General features: G+C 58.4%; 1 protein-coding gene across 1 annotated transcript; it reads left to right on the forward strand.

Moving 5' to 3' along the window:
• The first annotated feature begins 6,080 nt into the window (after positions 1-6,080).
• Positions 6,081-16,583, forward strand: IL11 (interleukin 11). Its single transcript, XM_034072413.1, has 5 exons — positions 6,081-6,150; positions 11,305-11,459; positions 13,487-13,573; positions 14,517-14,675; positions 16,313-16,583. The coding sequence occupies exons 1-5, from the start codon at positions 6,120-6,122 to the stop codon at positions 16,475-16,477; spliced, it is 597 nt and encodes a 198-aa protein (XP_033928304.1). The 5' UTR covers positions 6,081-6,119; the 3' UTR covers positions 16,478-16,583.
• Positions 16,584-17,690: the final 1,107 nt, after the last annotated feature.

A 17,690-nucleotide genomic window follows, 5' to 3' on the forward strand; every position in this document is an offset into this window, starting at 1 on the left:
TCCCATACACCCCTATAGAAGCCCATACATGCCCATAGGGCCTCATTTACCCCTATAGAACCCCCCCCCGATCCCCCCCCCCCCCCCCCCCATGGGTCCGGCCGCCCCTCCCCCCCCTGCGGTCAGCCCCAACATGCCCCAACCGGAGCTCATGCGTCACCAGACCCACGGACACGGGGGGAGGGGCGGGGGGGGCATGGGGGCCTATGGGGGTATAGGGGGTATAGGGAGTATAGGGGGTATAGGGGCTATAGGGGATATAGGCGGGTATAGAGGCTATAGAGGCTATAGGGTCTATGGGGCTATAGGGGATATAGGGGGTATAGAGGCTATAGAGGCTATAGGGTCTATGGGGCTATAGGGGGTATAGGGGCTATAGGGTCTATAGGGGTTATAGGGGCTATAGGGGGTATAGGGGCTATAGGGGCTATAGGGGGTATAGGGGCTATAGGGTCTATGGGGGTCTATAGGGGCTATGGGGGGGTATAGGGGGGTATAGGGGGTATAGGTTCTATAGGGGCTATAGGGGCTATAGGGGTATAGGGGGCTACAGGGAGTACAGAGGGCTATAGGTGTTATTGGGGGCTATAGGGTCTATAGAGTCTATGGGGGCTATAGGGGCTATAAGGTCTATAGGGACTATAGGGTCTACAGGGTGCTATAGGGGCTATAGAGGCTATAGGGGCTATAGGGTCTATAGGGGGCTATAGGGGTTATAGGGGCTATGGGGGCTATAGAGGACTATTGGGTTTATAGGGGCTATAGGGTCTATAGGGGGCTATAGGGGCTATAAGGTCTAAAGGGTCTATAAGGTCTATAGGGGCTATAGGGTCTACAGGGGGCTATAGGGGCTATAGAGGCTATAGGGGGTATAAGGTCTATAGGGGGCTATAGGGACTATAGCTTCTATAGGGTCTATAGTGGGCTATAAGGACTTTAGGAGGCCATAGAGTCTATAGGGGCTATAGGGTCTAGGGGTCTATAGGGGCTATAGGAGACTATAGGGTCTATAGGGGGCTATAGGGGCTATAGAGGGCTATAGATGTTATTGGGGGCTATAGGGGCCATAAGGGTCTATAAGTGTTATAGTGTCTATAGTGTCTATAGGGCCCATATGAGGCTGTGCCCACACTGCCCCACCCCCCAACCTGGGGGGGAGGGGGGGGGAGGGGGTGATGGTGTCACCCCCCCCCCCCACCCCCCCCCACGTCCGGTCGGGCCCTCTGACGTCAGCGCGTGACGCACGTCGCGCCCCCCCCCACGTGGGTACACACATGACACATACATGACCCAGACATGACACACACGTGACACACACGTGACATGGGGGGGGAGGAGAGGGTCCTATGGGGGGGGGGGCTATGGGGGCAGGGTCTCTATGGGGCTGGAGCTCTATGGGTCTCTCTATGGGGCTCTCTATGGGGCTCTCTATGGGTCTCTATGTCTCTCTATGGGTCTCTATGTCTCTCTATGGGTCTCTATGTCTCTCTATGGGTCTCTATGTCTCTCTATGGGTCTCTATGTCTCTCTATGGGTCTCTATGTCTCTCTATGGGTCTCTCTATGTGTCTCTATGTGTCTCTATGTGTCTCTATGTCTCTCTATGGGGCTCTCTATGGGTCTCTATGTCTCTCTATGTCTCTCTATGGGTCTCTATGTCTCTCTATGGGTCTCTATGTCTCTCTATGGGTCTCTATGTCTCTCTATGGGTCTCTATGTCTCTCTATGGGTCTCTATGTCTCTCTATGGGTCTCTCTATGTGTCTCTATGTGTCTCTATGTGTCTCTATGTCTCTCTATGGGGCTCTCTATGGGTCTCTATGTCTCTCTATGTCTCTCTATGGGTCTCTATGTCTCTCTATGGGTCTCTATGTCTCTCTATGGGTCTCTATGTCTCTCTATGGGTCTCTATGTCTCTCTATGGGTCTCTATGTCTCTCTATGGGGCTCTCTATGGGTCTCTATGGGGCTCTCTATGGGTCTCTATGTCTCTCTATGTGTCTCTATGTGTCTCTATGTGTCTCTATGTCTCTCTATGTGTCTCTATGTGTCTCTATGGGTCTCTATGGGTCTCTATGTCTCTCTATGGGGCAGGATGTTGGGCTCCGGGGGGGTCCCTGCGGCTCGTGGGGTTTCCGCTGCCGCCGTCGCTGACGTCATCGCGCCCCCCCCTCCCCCCCCCGCTGCCGGCGTTGCCCAATGGGGGGGGAGGGGAGGGGGGATCGGGCCCCTCCCCCCCCCCCCAGCACCACGTGGGTGGTCCCGGGGGGCGGAGCTCCCTATAGGAGCCGTCTATGGGTCTATAGGTGCTCCCCATAGATCCCCTATAGGAGCCGTCTATGGGTCTATAGGTGCTCCCCATAGATCCCACATAGGAGCCGTCTATGGGTCAATGGCTGCTCCCCATAGATCCCCCATAGGAGCCGTCTATGGGTCAATGGGCTCTCCCCATAGATCCCCCATAGGAGCCGTCTATGGGTCAATGGGCTCTCCCTATAGATCTATAGGTCCCCTCTATAACTCCCCCCCCCGGAGCTCCCCCTTGACCCCGCCCCCTCCCCTTAACCCCGCCCCCATTTGACCCCGCTCCTCCCATTGGCCCCTCCCCTCCCTTAGCCCCTCCCCCTCCCTTAGCCCCACCCCCTTTGGCTCCGCCCCCTCCCATTGGTCCGTCCGCATCCACGGGGGGTCCCGTCGATGACGTACGTGGGGGGGGGAGGGGATGAGTCAATGGGGGGGGGGGGGGGGGGGGGGGCGACCGCGGGGTCACGTGGTCGGGGGGGGAGGGGGGGGGAGGTCGTTCCCATTGGAATGAATGGAACTGGGAACCAGTCCCGATCCAGTTTGATCCCAGTTCTATACTGGGATGGTTCCCATTGGAATGAATGGAACTGGGAACCAGTCCCGGTCCAGTTTGATCCCAGTTCTATACTGGGATGGTTCCCATTGGAATGAATGGGACTGGGAACCAGTCCCGATCCAGTTTGATCCCAGTTCTATACTGGGATGGTTCCCATTGGAATGAATGGGACTGGGAACCAGTCCCGATCCAGTTTGATCCCAGTTCTATACTGGGATGGTTCCCATTGGAATGAATGGAACCGGCACCTGTTACAGACTCCAGTGTGGGGCCCGATCCTGATCCAGTTCCATCCCAGTTCTATACTGGGATGAATGGAAGGGGGGGGGGGATCCGTCCGCCCCACATCCCATAGGGATGAATGGACGTGTGGGTCTCTGCCCCACATCCCATAGGGATGAATGGACGTGTGGGTCTCTGCCCCACATCCCATAGGGATGAATGGATGTGTGGGTCTCTCTGCCCCACATCCCATAGGGATGAATGGATGTGTGGGTCTCTCTGCCCCACATCCCATAGGGATGAATGGATGTGTGGGTCCCTCTGCCCCACATCCCATAGGGATGAATGGAAGTTGTGGTCCGTCCGCCCCACATCCCATAGGGATGAATGGATGTGTGGGATCCTCACCCCACATCCCATAGAGTCTCTCTGCCCCACATCCCATAGGGATGAATGGAAGTTGGGGTTCTCACCCCACATCCCATAGGGTCCCTCAGCCCCACATCCCATAGGGATGAATGGACGGGTGGGTCCTCACCCCACATCCCATAGGGTCTCTCTGCCCCACATCCCATAGGGATGAATGGAAGTTGGGGTTCTCACCCCACATCCCATAGGGTCCCTCAGCCCCACATCCCATAGGGATGAATGGATGTGTGGGTCCCTCTGCCCCACATCCCATAGGGATGAATGGAAGGTGGGATCCTCACCCCACATCCCATAGGGTCTCTCTGCCCCACATCCCATAGGGATGAATGGATGTGTGGGTCCCTCTGCCCCACATCCCATAGGGATGAATGGATGTGTGGGTCCCTCTGCCCCACATCCCATAGGGATGAATGGATGTGTGGGTCCCTCTGCCCCACATCCCATAGGGATGAATGGAAGGTGGGATCCTCACCCCACATCCCATAGGGTCCGTCCGCCCCACATCCCATAGGGATGAATGGATGTTGGGCATCCTCACCCCACATCCCATAGGGATGAATGGATGTGTGGGTCCCTCTGCCCCACATCCCATAGGGATGAATGGATGTGTGGGTCCCTCTGCCCCACATCCCATAGGGATGAATGGACGGTGGGATCCTCACCCCACATCCCATAGGGATGAATGGATGTGTGGGTCCCTGCCCCACATCCCATAGGGATGAATGGATGTGTGGGTCCCTCTGCCCCACATCCCATAGGGATGAATGGACGTGTGGGATCCTCACCCCACATCCCATAGGGTCCCTCTGCCCCACATCCCATAGGGATGAATGGACGTGTGGGTCCCTCTGCCCCACATCCCATAGGGATGAATGGATGTGTGGGTCTCTGCCCCACATCCCATAGGGTCCCTCTGCCCCACATCCCATAGGGATGAATGGATGTGTGGGTCTCTCAGCCCCACATCCCATAGGGATGAATGGACGTGTGGGTCCCTGCCCCACATCCCATAGGGATGAATGGACGTGTGGGTCCCTCTGCCCCACATCCCATAGGGATGAATGGACGTGTGGGTCTCTCTGCCCCACATCCCATAGGGATGAATGGATGTGTGGGTCCCTCTGCCCCACATCCCATAGGGATGAATGGACGTGTGGGTCCCTCTGCCCCACATCCCATAGGGATGAATGGACGGTGGGATCCTCACCCCACATCCCATAGGGATGAATGGACGTGTGGGTCCCTGCCCCACATCCCATAGGGATGAATGGATGTGTGGGTCCCTGCCCCACATCCCATAGGGCAGCATGGCCGGGGGGGTCCGTCCGCCCCCCACGTTGCCGGGGGGGGCAATGGAAACGCTGTGACTCACGTCTGTGTCATCGCCGACGGCTCCGTCGTATAAATGGGGCCGGGATGGGAACGGGACACTGGGAACGGGACAAACGGGATCGGACGGACCCTCTGACCCCTCCCCCCCCCTCCCCCCCCCGTGTGTCCCGTTACAGGCGTTGGGGAACGGGAGGGGGCGTGGGAGCGTTTGGGGTTAACTGGAGGCGTTTTGGGGTGTCTGGAAGCGTTTTTGGGGTGTTTTAAGTGTTTTTGGGGTGTTTGGAACAGGTTTTGGGTGTTTGGAAGCGTTTTCGGGGTGTCTGGAAGTGTTTTTGGGGTGCTTGGGAGCGTTTTCTGTGCACCTGGAACCGTTTTCGGGGTGTTTGGAAGCGTTTTTTGGGTGCCTGGAGGCGTTTTTGGGTGCCAAGAAGCGTTTTTAGGTGTGTTTGGAAGCGTTTTCCGTGTACCTGGAGGTGTTTTTGGGGAGCAAGAAGCGTTTTTGGGGTGTTTGAAGCGTTTCCCGTGTACCTGGCACCGTTTCTGGGGTGTTTGGAGCCGTTTTTGGGGTGCGTTTGAGCGTTTTTAGGGTGTCTGGAAGCGTTTTCCGTGTACCTGGAAGTGGTTTTGAGGTGTCTGGAAGCGTTTTTGGGGTGTCTGCAGCTGTTTTTTGTGTACCTGGAGGTGTTTTTTGGGTGTCTGGAAGCTTTTTTTGGGGTGCGTGGAACCATTTTCTGTGTACCTGGAACCGTTTTTGGGGTTTCTGGAACCGTTTTTGGGGTTTTTTGAAGCGTTTTTGGGGTGTTTCCAACCGTTTCTGTATACCTGGAAGCGTTTTTGGGTGCGTGGACCCCTTCCCACCGCATCCCTGCCCCGTCCCAAGCACCACATCCCCCATCCCCATCCCCATCCCATTCCCATCCCATTCCCATCCCATCCCATCCCCATCCCATTCCCATCCCCATCCCATCCCATCCCCATCCCATTCCCATCCCATTCCCATCCCATCCCCATCCCATTGATCCCATTGATCCTATTGATCCCATCCCATCCCATCCCATCCCCATCCCATTCCCATCCCATTCCCATCCCATCCCCATCCCATTGATCCCATTGATCCTATTGATCCCATCCCATCCCATCCCATTCCCATCCCCATCCCATTCCCATCCCATCCCCATCCCATCCCCATCCCATCCCCATCCCATTCCCATCCCCATCCCATTCCCATCCCATTCCCATCCCATCCCATTCCCATCCCATCCCATCCCCATTGTGTCCAATGGGGACCCGCTCCGGCCCCACCATGCCAAGTAAGTGCCATAGGGATGAATGGGGGGGGGGGGGGGAGGATTGGATCAATGAATCCCAATGGAATCCCAATTGATCCCAAATGGATCCAAATTGATCCCAATAGATCCCAATGGACCCAATTGATCCCAATGAATCCCAATTGACCCCAATGGATCCCAATGGTCCCAATTGATTCCAATGGATCCCAATGGATCCCAATGGATACGGGACCCCCCCCCCTCCCCTCCCCTCCCAATGAATCCCAATTGACCCCAATTGATCCCAATTGACCCCAATAGATCCCAATGGACCCAATTGATCCCAATTGACCCCAATTGATCCCAATGGATACGGGACCCCCCCCCCTCCCCTCCCTTCCCCCCCCTCCCCTCCCCCCCCCTCCCAATGAATCCCAATTGACCCCAATGGATCCCAATGGACCCCAATGGACCCCAATGGATCCCAATGGACCCAATTGATCCCAATGGACCCAATAGACCCCAATTGACCCCAATAGACCCCAATAGATCCCAATGGATCCCAATGGATACGGGTCCCCCCCCCCTCCCCTCCCCCCCTATGGGGCGCGTCCATCCCCCCCCCCCCCCAATGAATCCCAATTGACCCCAATTGACCCCAATGGACCCAATTGATCCCAATGGACCCCATTGACCCCAATTGACCCCAATGGATCCCAATGGATATGACCCCCCCCCCATGGGGCGCGTCCATCCCCCCCCTCCCAATGAATCCCAATTGACCCCAATGGATCCCAATGAATCCCAATGGACCCAATAGATCCCAATGTATCCCAATGGATACAGGACCCCCCCCCCTCCCCTCCCCCCCCTCCCCTCCCAATTGATCCCAATGGATCCCAATGGACCCAATTGATTCCAATGGACCCAATAGACCCCAATTGACCCCATTGATCCCAATGAATCCTAATGGACCCAATAGATCCCAATAGACCCCAATAGACCCCAATAGATCCCAATGGATACAGGCCCCCCCCCCTCCCCTCCCCCCTATGGGGCGCGTCCATCCCCCCCTCCCAATGAATCCCAATTGACCCCAATGGATCCCAATGAATCCCAATTGATCCCAATGGACCCAATAGACGCCAATAGATCCCAATGGATCCCAATGGATACGGGACCACCCCCCCTCCCCTCCCCCCCCCTCCCCTCACCTCCCAATGAATCCCAATTGATCCCAATTGACCCCAATTGATCCCAATTGATCCCAATGGACCCAATAGACCCCAATAGACCCCAATGGATCCCAATGGATCCCAATGGATACAGGACCCCCCCCTCCCCTCCCCTCCCCTCCCAATGAATACCAATTGACCCCAATAGACCCCAATGGATCCCAATGGACCCAATTGATTCCAATGGACCCAATAGACCCCAATTGACCCCATTGATCCCAATGGACCCCAATAGACCCTAATAGACCCCAATAGATCCCAATGGATACGGGTTGTCCCCCCCCTCCCCTCCCCCCCCATGGGGCGCGTCCATCCCCCCCCCTCCCAATGAATCCCAATTGACCCCAATGGATCCCAATGGACCCAATAGATCCCAATTGACCCCAATGGATACGGGTCCCCCCCCCCTCCCCTCCCCCCCTATGAGGCGCGTCCATCCCCCCCCTCCCAATGAATCCCAATTGACCCCAATGGATCCCAATGGACCCAATTGATCCCAATGGACCCAATGGACCCAATAGACCCCAATGGATCCCAATGGACCCAATAGATCCCAATGCATCCCAATGGATACAGGACCCTCCCCTCCCCCCCCCTCCCCTCCCCTCGCCCCCCCTCCCAATGAATCCCAATTGACCCCAATGAATCCCAGTTGACCCCAATGGACCCAATAGATCCCAATGGACCCAATAGACCCCAATGAATCCCAATTGATCCCAATGGATCCCAATGGATATAACCCCCCCCCCTCCCCTCCCCACCCCTCCCCTCCCCCCCCTCCCAATGAATCCCAATTGACCCCAATGGATCCCAATTAATCCCAATTGACCCCAATGGATCCCAATGGATATAGGACCCCCCCCCCCCCCCCCAATGAATCCCAATTGACCCCAATGGATCCCAATGGACCCAATAGACCCCAATAGACCCCAATGGACCCAATTGATCTCAATGGACCCAATAGACCCCAATAGACCCCAATAGACCCCAATGGACCCAATTGATCTCAATGGACCCAATAGACCCCAATAGACCCCAATAGACCCCAATGGACCCAATTGATCTCAATGGACCCAATAGACCCCAATAGACCCCAATAGACCCCAATAGACCCCAATGGATCCCAATGGATACAGGACCCCCCCCCCTCCCCTCCCCTCCCAATTGACCCCAATGGATCCCAATGGACCCAATTGATTCCAATGGACCCAATAGACCCCAATTGACCCCATTGATCCCAATGGATCCCAATTGATTCCAATGGACCCAATTGATCCCAATAGACCCCAATGGATCCCAATAGACCCCAATGGATCCCAATGGACACGGGTCCCCCCCCCCCCTCCCCTCCCCCCCCCTATGGGGCGCGTCCATCCCCGTGGCCTCGGGGCTCGGGCAGCGGCTGCCGCTCCCCAAAGCCACAAACGGCCCCGGCCGCACCTGCCCTGCCCCAGGCGGCTCCGCCCCATAAGTGTGGGGCAGAGGTGGGGGGGGATGGACGGGAGAGGTGTGGGGCAGAAGTGGGTCAATGTGTGGGGTAGAAGGGGGTCAGTGGGGGGGATGTGTGGGGGGCAATGTGTGGGGTAGAAGGGGGTCAATGGGGGGGATATGGGGGTCAATGTGTGGGGCAGGGGGGGGGGATGGACGGACGAGGTGTGGGGCAGGAGCTCAATGGGGGGGTCAATGTGTGGGGCAGAGGTGGGGGGGGACGAGGTGTGGGGCAGGAGGAGCTCAATGGGGGGGTCAATGGGGGGGGCAGAGGGGGGTGAATGTGGGGCAGAGGGGGGTCAATGTTTGGGGCAGAACGGGGTCAGTGGGGGGGGAATGGGGGGGCAGGGGGGGGCGGTCAAGGTGTGGGGCAGAAGGGGTCAAGGTGTGGGGCAGAGGGGGGTGAATATGGGGGGGTGTGGGGGTCAAGGTGTGGGGGGTTAATGTGTGGGGCAGAGGGGGGTCAGTGGGGGGGGATGTGTGGGGCAGAAGGGGGTGAATGGGGGGGATATGGGGGTCAATGTGTGGGGCAGAGGTGGGGGGGGAGCAAGGTGTGGGGCAGAGGGGGGTGAATAGGGGGGTCAATGTGTGGGGCAGAGGGGGGTCAGTGGGGGGGGCAGAAGGAGCTCAATGGGGGGGATATGTGGGTCAATGTGTGGGGCAGGATGGTCTCTATGGGGCACGAGGGTCTCTATGGGGCAGGAGGGTCTCTATGGGTCTCTATGGGTCTCTATGGGGCAGGAGGGTCTCTATGGGGCAGGAGGGTCTCTATGGGGCACGAGGGTCTCTATGGGGCAGGAGGGTCTCTATGGGTCTCTATGGGGCAGGAGGGTCTCTATGGGGCAGGAGGGTCTCTATGGGGCACGAGGGTCTCTATGGGGCAGGAGGGTCTCTATGGGTCTCTATGGGGCAGGAGGGTCTCTATGGGGCAGGAGGGTCTCTATGGGGCACGAGGGTCTCTATGGGGCAGGAGGGTCTCTATGGGTCTCTATGGGGCAGGAGGGTCTCTATGGGGCAGGAGGGTCTCTATGGGGCACGAGGGTCTCTATGGGGCAGGAGGGTCTCTATGGGGCAGGAGGGTCTCTATGGGGCACGAGGGTCTCTATGGGGCAGGAGGGTCTCTATGGGGCAGCAGGGTCTCTATGGGGCAGGATGGTCTCTATGGGTCTCTATGGGTCTCTATGGGGCACGAGGGTCTCTATGGGGCACGAGGGTCTCTATGGGGCACGAGGGTCTCTATGGGGCAGGAGGGTCTCTATGGGGCAGCAGGGTCTCTATGGGGCAGGATGGTCTCTATGGGTCTCTATGGGTCTCTATGGGGCAGGAGGGTCTCTATGGGGCAGGAGGGTCTCTATGGGTCTCTATGGGGCAGGAGGGTCTCTATGGGTCTCTATGGGGTCCCCCCCTCCCCTCCCCCCCCCATTGCAGCCGCCCCTGACTCACCCGCATCAAACTTTCCAGCCCAGACCGCACAGGACGCGCCCCCCCCTCCCCCTCCCCTCCCCCTCCCCCCCCTCCCATCCCCCCCTCCCCCCCCTCCATCCTATAGGGAATGGGATGGGAATGCCCCATTAGGGATCCCCCCATTTGGGATCCCCCATTTGGGATCGTCCCAATTGGGATCCCCCCATTTAAGCTCCCCCCATTTGGAGGCTCCCACTCGGGATCCTGGGATACCAACACTTAGGATACCCCCTATACCCCCCATATACCCTATACCCCCTATACCCCCATTACCCCCTATATACCCCATATACCCCATATACCCCATACCCCCATTACCCCCCATACCCCCTATACACCCCATACCCCATACCCCCCATACCCCCTATATACCCCATATACCCCATACCCCCCATACCCCCATATAACCCCATATACCCCATATACCCCATACCCCCCATACCCCCATACCCCCCATACACCCATACCCCCTATATCCCCATACCCCCTATACCCCCCATACCCCCTATATCCCCTATACCCCCTATACCCCCATATACCCCATTACCCCCTATATACCCCATATACCCCCCATATAACCCATACCCCCCATACCCCCTATACCCCCTATACCCCCCATACCCCCATATACCCCATATACCCCATACCCCCTATATCCCCATATACCCCATTACCCCCTATATACCCCATATACCCCCCATATACCCCATACTCCCTATACCCCCATACCCCCCATACTCCCTATACCCCCCTATATACCCCATATACCCCATCCCCCCCATATACCCCATATACCCCATACCCCCTATACCCCATATACACCCCATATACCCCCTATAAGCCCCATATACCTCCTATACCCCATACCCCCCTAAACCCCTATATACCCCATACCCTATATACCCCCCCTATACCCCCCATACCCCCATATACCCCTATATACCCTATATACCCCATATACCCCCCCTATATACCCCCCATATATACCCCCCCCCCCCTCTGTCCACAGGGGCGCTGGTGACCCTGCTGGGGCTGTGGGCGGGGCTATGTCCGTGTCACGTGGTCGGGGTCAGGCCCCGCCCCCCCGGGGGCTCCGAGCTCGAGGCCGTGGTCAGCCTGGCCAAGGGGCTGCTGGGAGACACCAGAGCTCTGCTGGGGGTGCTGGTGGGTAACCTCTGACCCCTGACCCCATTGATACCTATTGATCCTATTGACCCTATTGATCCTATTGATACCTATTGATACCCACTGACCCCACTAACCCCATTGACACCATTGACCCCATTGATCCCTATTGATCCTATTGATACCTATTGACCCCATTGACCCCATTGATCCCCATTGATCCTATTGACCCCATTGACCTTATTGATCCTATTGATCCCTATTGATACCTATTGATCCTATTGATCCCATTGACCCCATTGACCCCACTGACCACATTGACCCCATTGATCCTTATTGATCCTATTGATCCCATTGACCCCATTGACCCCATTGATCCCTATTGATCCTATTGATCCCTATTGATCCCTATTGATACCTATTGATACCCATTAACACCTATTGATACCCATTGATACCCATTGACACCCATTGACACCCATTGAACCCCACTGATACCCATTGACCCCATTGATCCCCATTGACACCCATTGATACCCATTGATCCCCATTGACACCCCCATTGACACCCCCATTGACACCCATTGACCCCCATTGACCCCTAGTACCCCCAACTGAACCCCAGTGCCCCCCATTATCCCCCCCATTAACCCCCCATTACCCCCCCAATTCCCACCCCCCATTAACCCCCATTGGGTGACCCCCCCAATTCCCACCCCCCATTAACCCCCATTGGGTGACCCCCCCCAATTCCCACCCCCCATTACCCCCCATTGGGTGACCCCATATTTCCCACCCCCCATTGCCCCCCATTGGGTGACCCCCCCCAATTCCCACCCCCCATTGCCCCCCATTGGGTGACCCCCCCCAATTCCCACCCCCCATTAACCCCCATTGGGTGACCCCCCCAATTCCCACCCCCCATTGCCCCCCATTGGGTGACCCCCCCATTAACCCCCATTGGGTGACCCCCCCATTGACCCCCATTGGGTGACCCCCCCCCATTACCCCCCATTGGGTGACCCCCCCCATTGACCCCCATTGGGTGACCCCCCCCATTACCCCCCATTGGGTGACCCCATATTTCCCACCCCCCATTGCCCCCCATTGGGTGACCCCCCCCAATTCCCACCCCCCATTAACCCCCATTGGGTGACCCCCCCCAATTCCCACCCCCCATTGCCCCCCATTGGGTGACCCCCCCATTAACCCCCATTGGGTGACCCCCCCATTGACCCCCATTGGGTGACCCCCCCCCATTACCCCCCATTGGGTGACCCCCCCCATTGACCCCCATTGGGTGACCCCCCCATTAACCCCCATTGGGTGACCCCCCCCAATTCCCACCCCCCCATTAACCCCCATTGGGTGACCCCCCCCCATTAACCCCCATTGGGTGACCCCAATTCCCACCCCCCATTGACCCCCATTGGGTGACCCCCCCAATTCCCACCCCCCATTAACCCCCATTGGGTGACCCCCCCCCATTAACCCCCATTGGGTGACCCCAATTCCCACCCCCCATTGACCCCCATTGGGTGACCCCCCCCAATTCCCACCCCCCATTACCCCCATTGGGTGACCCCCCCCATTACCCCCCCATTAACCCCCATTGGGTGACCCCCCCCATTACCCCCCCATTAACCCCCATTGGGTGACCCCCCCAATTCCCACCCCCCATTGACCCCCATTGGGTGACCCCCCCAATTCCCACCCCCCATTACCCCCATTGGGTGACCCCCCCCATTACCCCCCCATTAACCCCCATTGGGTGACCCCCCCAATTCCCACCCCCCATTAACCCCCATTGGGTGACCCCCCCATTAACCCCCATTGGGTGACCCCCCCCAATTCCCACCCCCCATTGACCCCCATTGGGTGACCCCCCCCATTAACCCCCATTGGGTGACCCCCCCCAATTCCCACCCCCCATTAACCCCCATTGGGTGACCCCCCCATTGACCCCCATTGGGTGACCCCCCCCCATTAACCCCCATTGGGTGACCCCCCCATTGACCCCCATTGGGTGACCCCCCCCCCCCCCCCCCCATTTATGTCGCCGACAGAAGTCGCGATTCCCAGCGGAGGGGGAACATAAACTGGATTCACTTCCAGTGCTGTCAATGAGTGCTCTGGAGCTGGGGAATATACAGGTATGGGATGGGATCAATGGGATCAATGGGATCAATGGGATCAATGGGATGGGAATGGGATCAATGGGATGGGAATGGGATGGGGATGGGATTGGATGGGAATGGGATGGGATGGGGATGGGATGGGATGGGATGGGGATGGGGATGGGATGGGGATGGGATGGGGATGGGATGGGGATGGGATGGGGATGGGATGGGGATGGGGATGGGGATGGGATGGGGATGGGATGGGGATGGGATGGGGATGGGATGGGGATGGGGATGGGATGGGGATGGGATGGGATGGGATGGGATGGGATGGGATGGGATGGGATGGGGATGGGATGGGATGGGATGGGATGGGATGGGATGGGGATGGGGATGGGATGGGATGGGATGGGGATGGGATGGGATGGGGATGGGATGGGGATGGGGATGGGATGGGATGGGGATGGGGATGGGATGGGGATGGGGATGGGATGGGATGGGATGGGGATGGGATGGGATGGGGATGGGATGGGGATGGGGATGGGATGGGATGGGGATGGGGATGGGATGGGGATGGGGATGGGATGGGATGGGATGGGATGGGATGGGGATGGGATGGGATGGGGATGGGATGGGATGGGATGGGATGGGGATGGGATGGGGATGGGATGGGATGGGATGGGGATGGGATGGGATGGGGATGGGATGGGAATGGGATGGGGATGGGATGGGATGGGATGGGGATGGGAATGGGATGGGATGGGGATGGGGATGGGATGGGAATGGGATGGGATGGGATGGGGATGGGATGGGATGGGGATGGGGATGGGATGGGGATGGGGATGGGATGGGAATGGGATGGGAATGGGATGCACTGGGATGCATTGGGATTGGATTGGATGTCATTGGCTCCTCCCCCCATTGCCATTGGTCGGTCCCCCCTGGCCCCGCCCCCTGCCGATGACGTCACTCCCAGGCGGCCTCTGCCCTGTCCCGGCTGAGCTCGGACCTGCTCCGGTACCGGCGTCACGTGGACTGGCTGCGGAGGGCGGGGCCTGCACTGCGCATGCTCGAACCGGAGCTGGGGGCGCTGCTGGCGCGCCTGGAGCGGCTGGGGCGGAGCCTCGACCTGCTGGTAGGCGGGGCCAAGGGAACGGCAGCCAATGGGAGGCGAGGGGCGGGGCTTCGGGCATTGGGGTGAATGGGGACGGGCTAAGGCAACGGGAGCCAATGGGAGGCGGGGGGGCGGGGCTTAGCTCATTGGGGTGAATGGGGCTAAGGGAACGGGAGCCAATGGGAGGCGAGGGGCGGGGCTTCGGTCATTGGGGTGAATGGGGACGGGCTTAGGGAACGGGAGCCAATGGGAGGCGAGGGGCGGGGCTTCGGTCTTTGGGGTGAATGGGGACGGGCTAAGTTAACGGGAGCCAATGGGAGCGCAGGGGGCGGGGCTTCGGGCATTGGGGTGAATGGGGACGGGCTAAGGGAACGGGAGCCAATGGGAGCGCAGTGCGTGGGTTGGGGCGTGGCTTCGGTCATTGGGGTGAATGGGGACGGGCTTAGGGACTAGGAGCCAATGGGAGGCGGGGGGCGGGGCTTCGGTCATTGGGGTGAATGGGGACGGGGTAAGGGGACGGGAGCCAATGGGAGGCGGGGGGCGGGGCTTCGGTCATTGGGGTGAATGGGGCTAAGGGGACGGGAGCCAATGGGAGGCGGGGGGCGGGGCTTCGGGCATTGGGGTGAATGGGGACGGGCTAAGGCAACGGGAGCCAATGGGAGGCGGGGGGGCGGGGCTTCGGGCATTGGGGTGAATGGGGACGGGCTAAGGGAACGGCAGCCAATGGGAGCGCAAGGGGCGGGGCTTCGGGCATTGGGGTGAACGGGGCTAAGGGGACGGGAGCCAATGGGAGGCGGGGGGCGTGGCTTCGGGCATTGGGGTGAATGGGGACGGGCTAAGGCAACGGGAGCCAATGGGAGGCGAGGGGCGGGGCTTAGGTAATTGGGGTGAATGGGGATTAGAGAAGGGGCGGGGCTTATGGAAGGGGGCGTGGCTTTGCACCAATGGGAGGGGGCGTGGCCTGGAGGGGGCGTGGCTTCGTTCGCTTGAATGAATGGGGACGGGGTTAGCGACGGGGCACGTGCATGGGCACACATGTACACACATGTACACACATGTACACCCATGTAAACACATATACACGCGTATGCACACATATACACCCATGTACCCCCATGTACACACATATACACACATATACACCCATGTAAACACATATACACACATGTACACCCATGTACCCCCATATACATGCGTATACACACATATACACACATATACACACATGTACACCCATGTACACACATATACACACATGTACCCCCATGTACACACATATACACACATATACACCCATATACACACATGTACACACATGTACCCCCATGTACACACATGTACACCCCTATACACCCATATACACACATATACACCCATGTACCCCCATATACACACATATACACGCACGTACACACATATACCCCCATGTAACCCCATGTACACCCATGAACACCCATATACAGCAATATACACCCATGAACACCCATGTACACCCATGAACACCCATGTATCCCCATGTACACACATATACACACATATACACACATGTACACACATATACACACATGAACACCCATGTACACACATATACACCCATATACACTCATATACCCCCATATACCCCCATATACCCCCATGTCCCCCCTGTCCCCCCCCAGCTCTCCCGTCTGAGCCTCCCCAAGCCCACCGCCCCCCAGACCCCATTGCCAGCCCCAGTGTCCCCATGGGCTGCGGTCCGAGCCGGTCACGCTGTGCTCCAGAGCCTCCACCTGTACCTGGATTGGGCCTCTCGGGCCCTGCTGCTGCTGCGCAACAAACTCTGACCCTATTTATGCATATTTATTAGCCACGCCCCCCTCATTAATTATTATTCATTAATTATTGGGGGGGGGAGGGGGAGGAGCCTCCCCCTTTCCCCCCCCCCCCTTTTTCCCCCCCCCCATGCGCTCAGGGACCCCCCCAATGTGTCCCCTTCCCTATGGGGGATGTTATTTATTGATCCGGCCCCATTATCCCTAATGGATGGGGAGGAATAAAGGATGGAAGTGAGAGGATGAGGATGGAGTGGGGGGGAAAGTGATGGGGACCCCCCCCCCCAATAGAGCTTTATTGAGCCCCCCAATGGGGGGGGAGTAATGGGGACCCCCCCAATAGAGCTTTATGAGACCCCCAATGGGGGGGGAGGAGTGATGGGGACCCCCCCCCCCAATAGAGCTTTATTGAGACCCCCAATGAGGGGGGGGAGTGATGGGGACCCCCCCAATAGAGCTTTATGGGACCCCCAATGAGGGGGGGAAAGTGATGGGGACCCCCCCAATAGAGCTTTATTGAGACCCCCAATGGGGGGGGGGGACAGTGATGGGGACCCCCCCAATAGAGCTTTATTGAGACCCCCAATGGGGGGGGGGGGGAGTGATGGGGACCCCCCCCCAATAGAGCTTTATTGAGCCCCCCAATGGGGGGGGAGTGATGGGGACCCCCCCCAATAGAGCTTTATTGAGACCCCCAATGGGGGGGGGGGGACAGTGATGGGGACCCCCCCCCCAATAGAGCTTTATTGAGACCCCCAATGGGGGGGGGGAGTGATGGGGACCCCCCCCCAATAGAGCTTTATTGAGACCCCCAATGGGGGGGCAGGGGGGGGGAGTGATGGGGACCCCCCCAATAGAGCTTTATGAGACCCCCAATGGGGGGGAGTGATGGGGAACCCCCCCCCAATAGAGCTTTATTGAGACCCCCAATGGGGGGGAGTGATGGGGACCCCCCCCCCCCCAATAGAGCTTTATGAGACCCCCAATGGGGGGGGAGGAGTGATGGGGACCCCCCCCCAATAGAGCTTTATTGAGACCCCCAATGGGGGGGGGGGGGAAGTGTGGGGACCCCCCCAATAGAGCTTTATTGAGACCCCCAATGGGGGGGGAGTGATGGGGACCCCCCCCCAATAGAGCTTTATTGAGCCCCCCAATGGGGGGGAAAGTGATGGGGACCCCCCCAATAGAGCTTTATGAGACCCCCAATGGGGGGGGAGGAGTGATG

Source organism: Melopsittacus undulatus, chromosome 27, assembly GCF_012275295.1.
Source record: "Melopsittacus undulatus isolate bMelUnd1 chromosome 27, bMelUnd1.mat.Z, whole genome shotgun sequence".
NCBI lineage: Eukaryota > Metazoa > Chordata > Aves > Psittaciformes > Psittaculidae > Melopsittacus > Melopsittacus undulatus.

Coding starts and splice junctions, on each gene's coding strand:
- IL11 (XM_034072413.1), top strand. CDS start 6,120: ATGGGGACCCGCTCCGGCCCCACCATGCCAA. Junction 11,460..13,486: donor GAGCTCTGCTGGGGGTGCTG/GTGGGTAACCTC, acceptor TGTCGCCGACAG/AAGTCGCGATTCCCAGCGGA. Junction 13,574..14,516: donor TGGAGCTGGGGAATATACAG/GTATGGGATGGG, acceptor CGTCACTCCCAG/GCGGCCTCTGCCCTGTCCCG.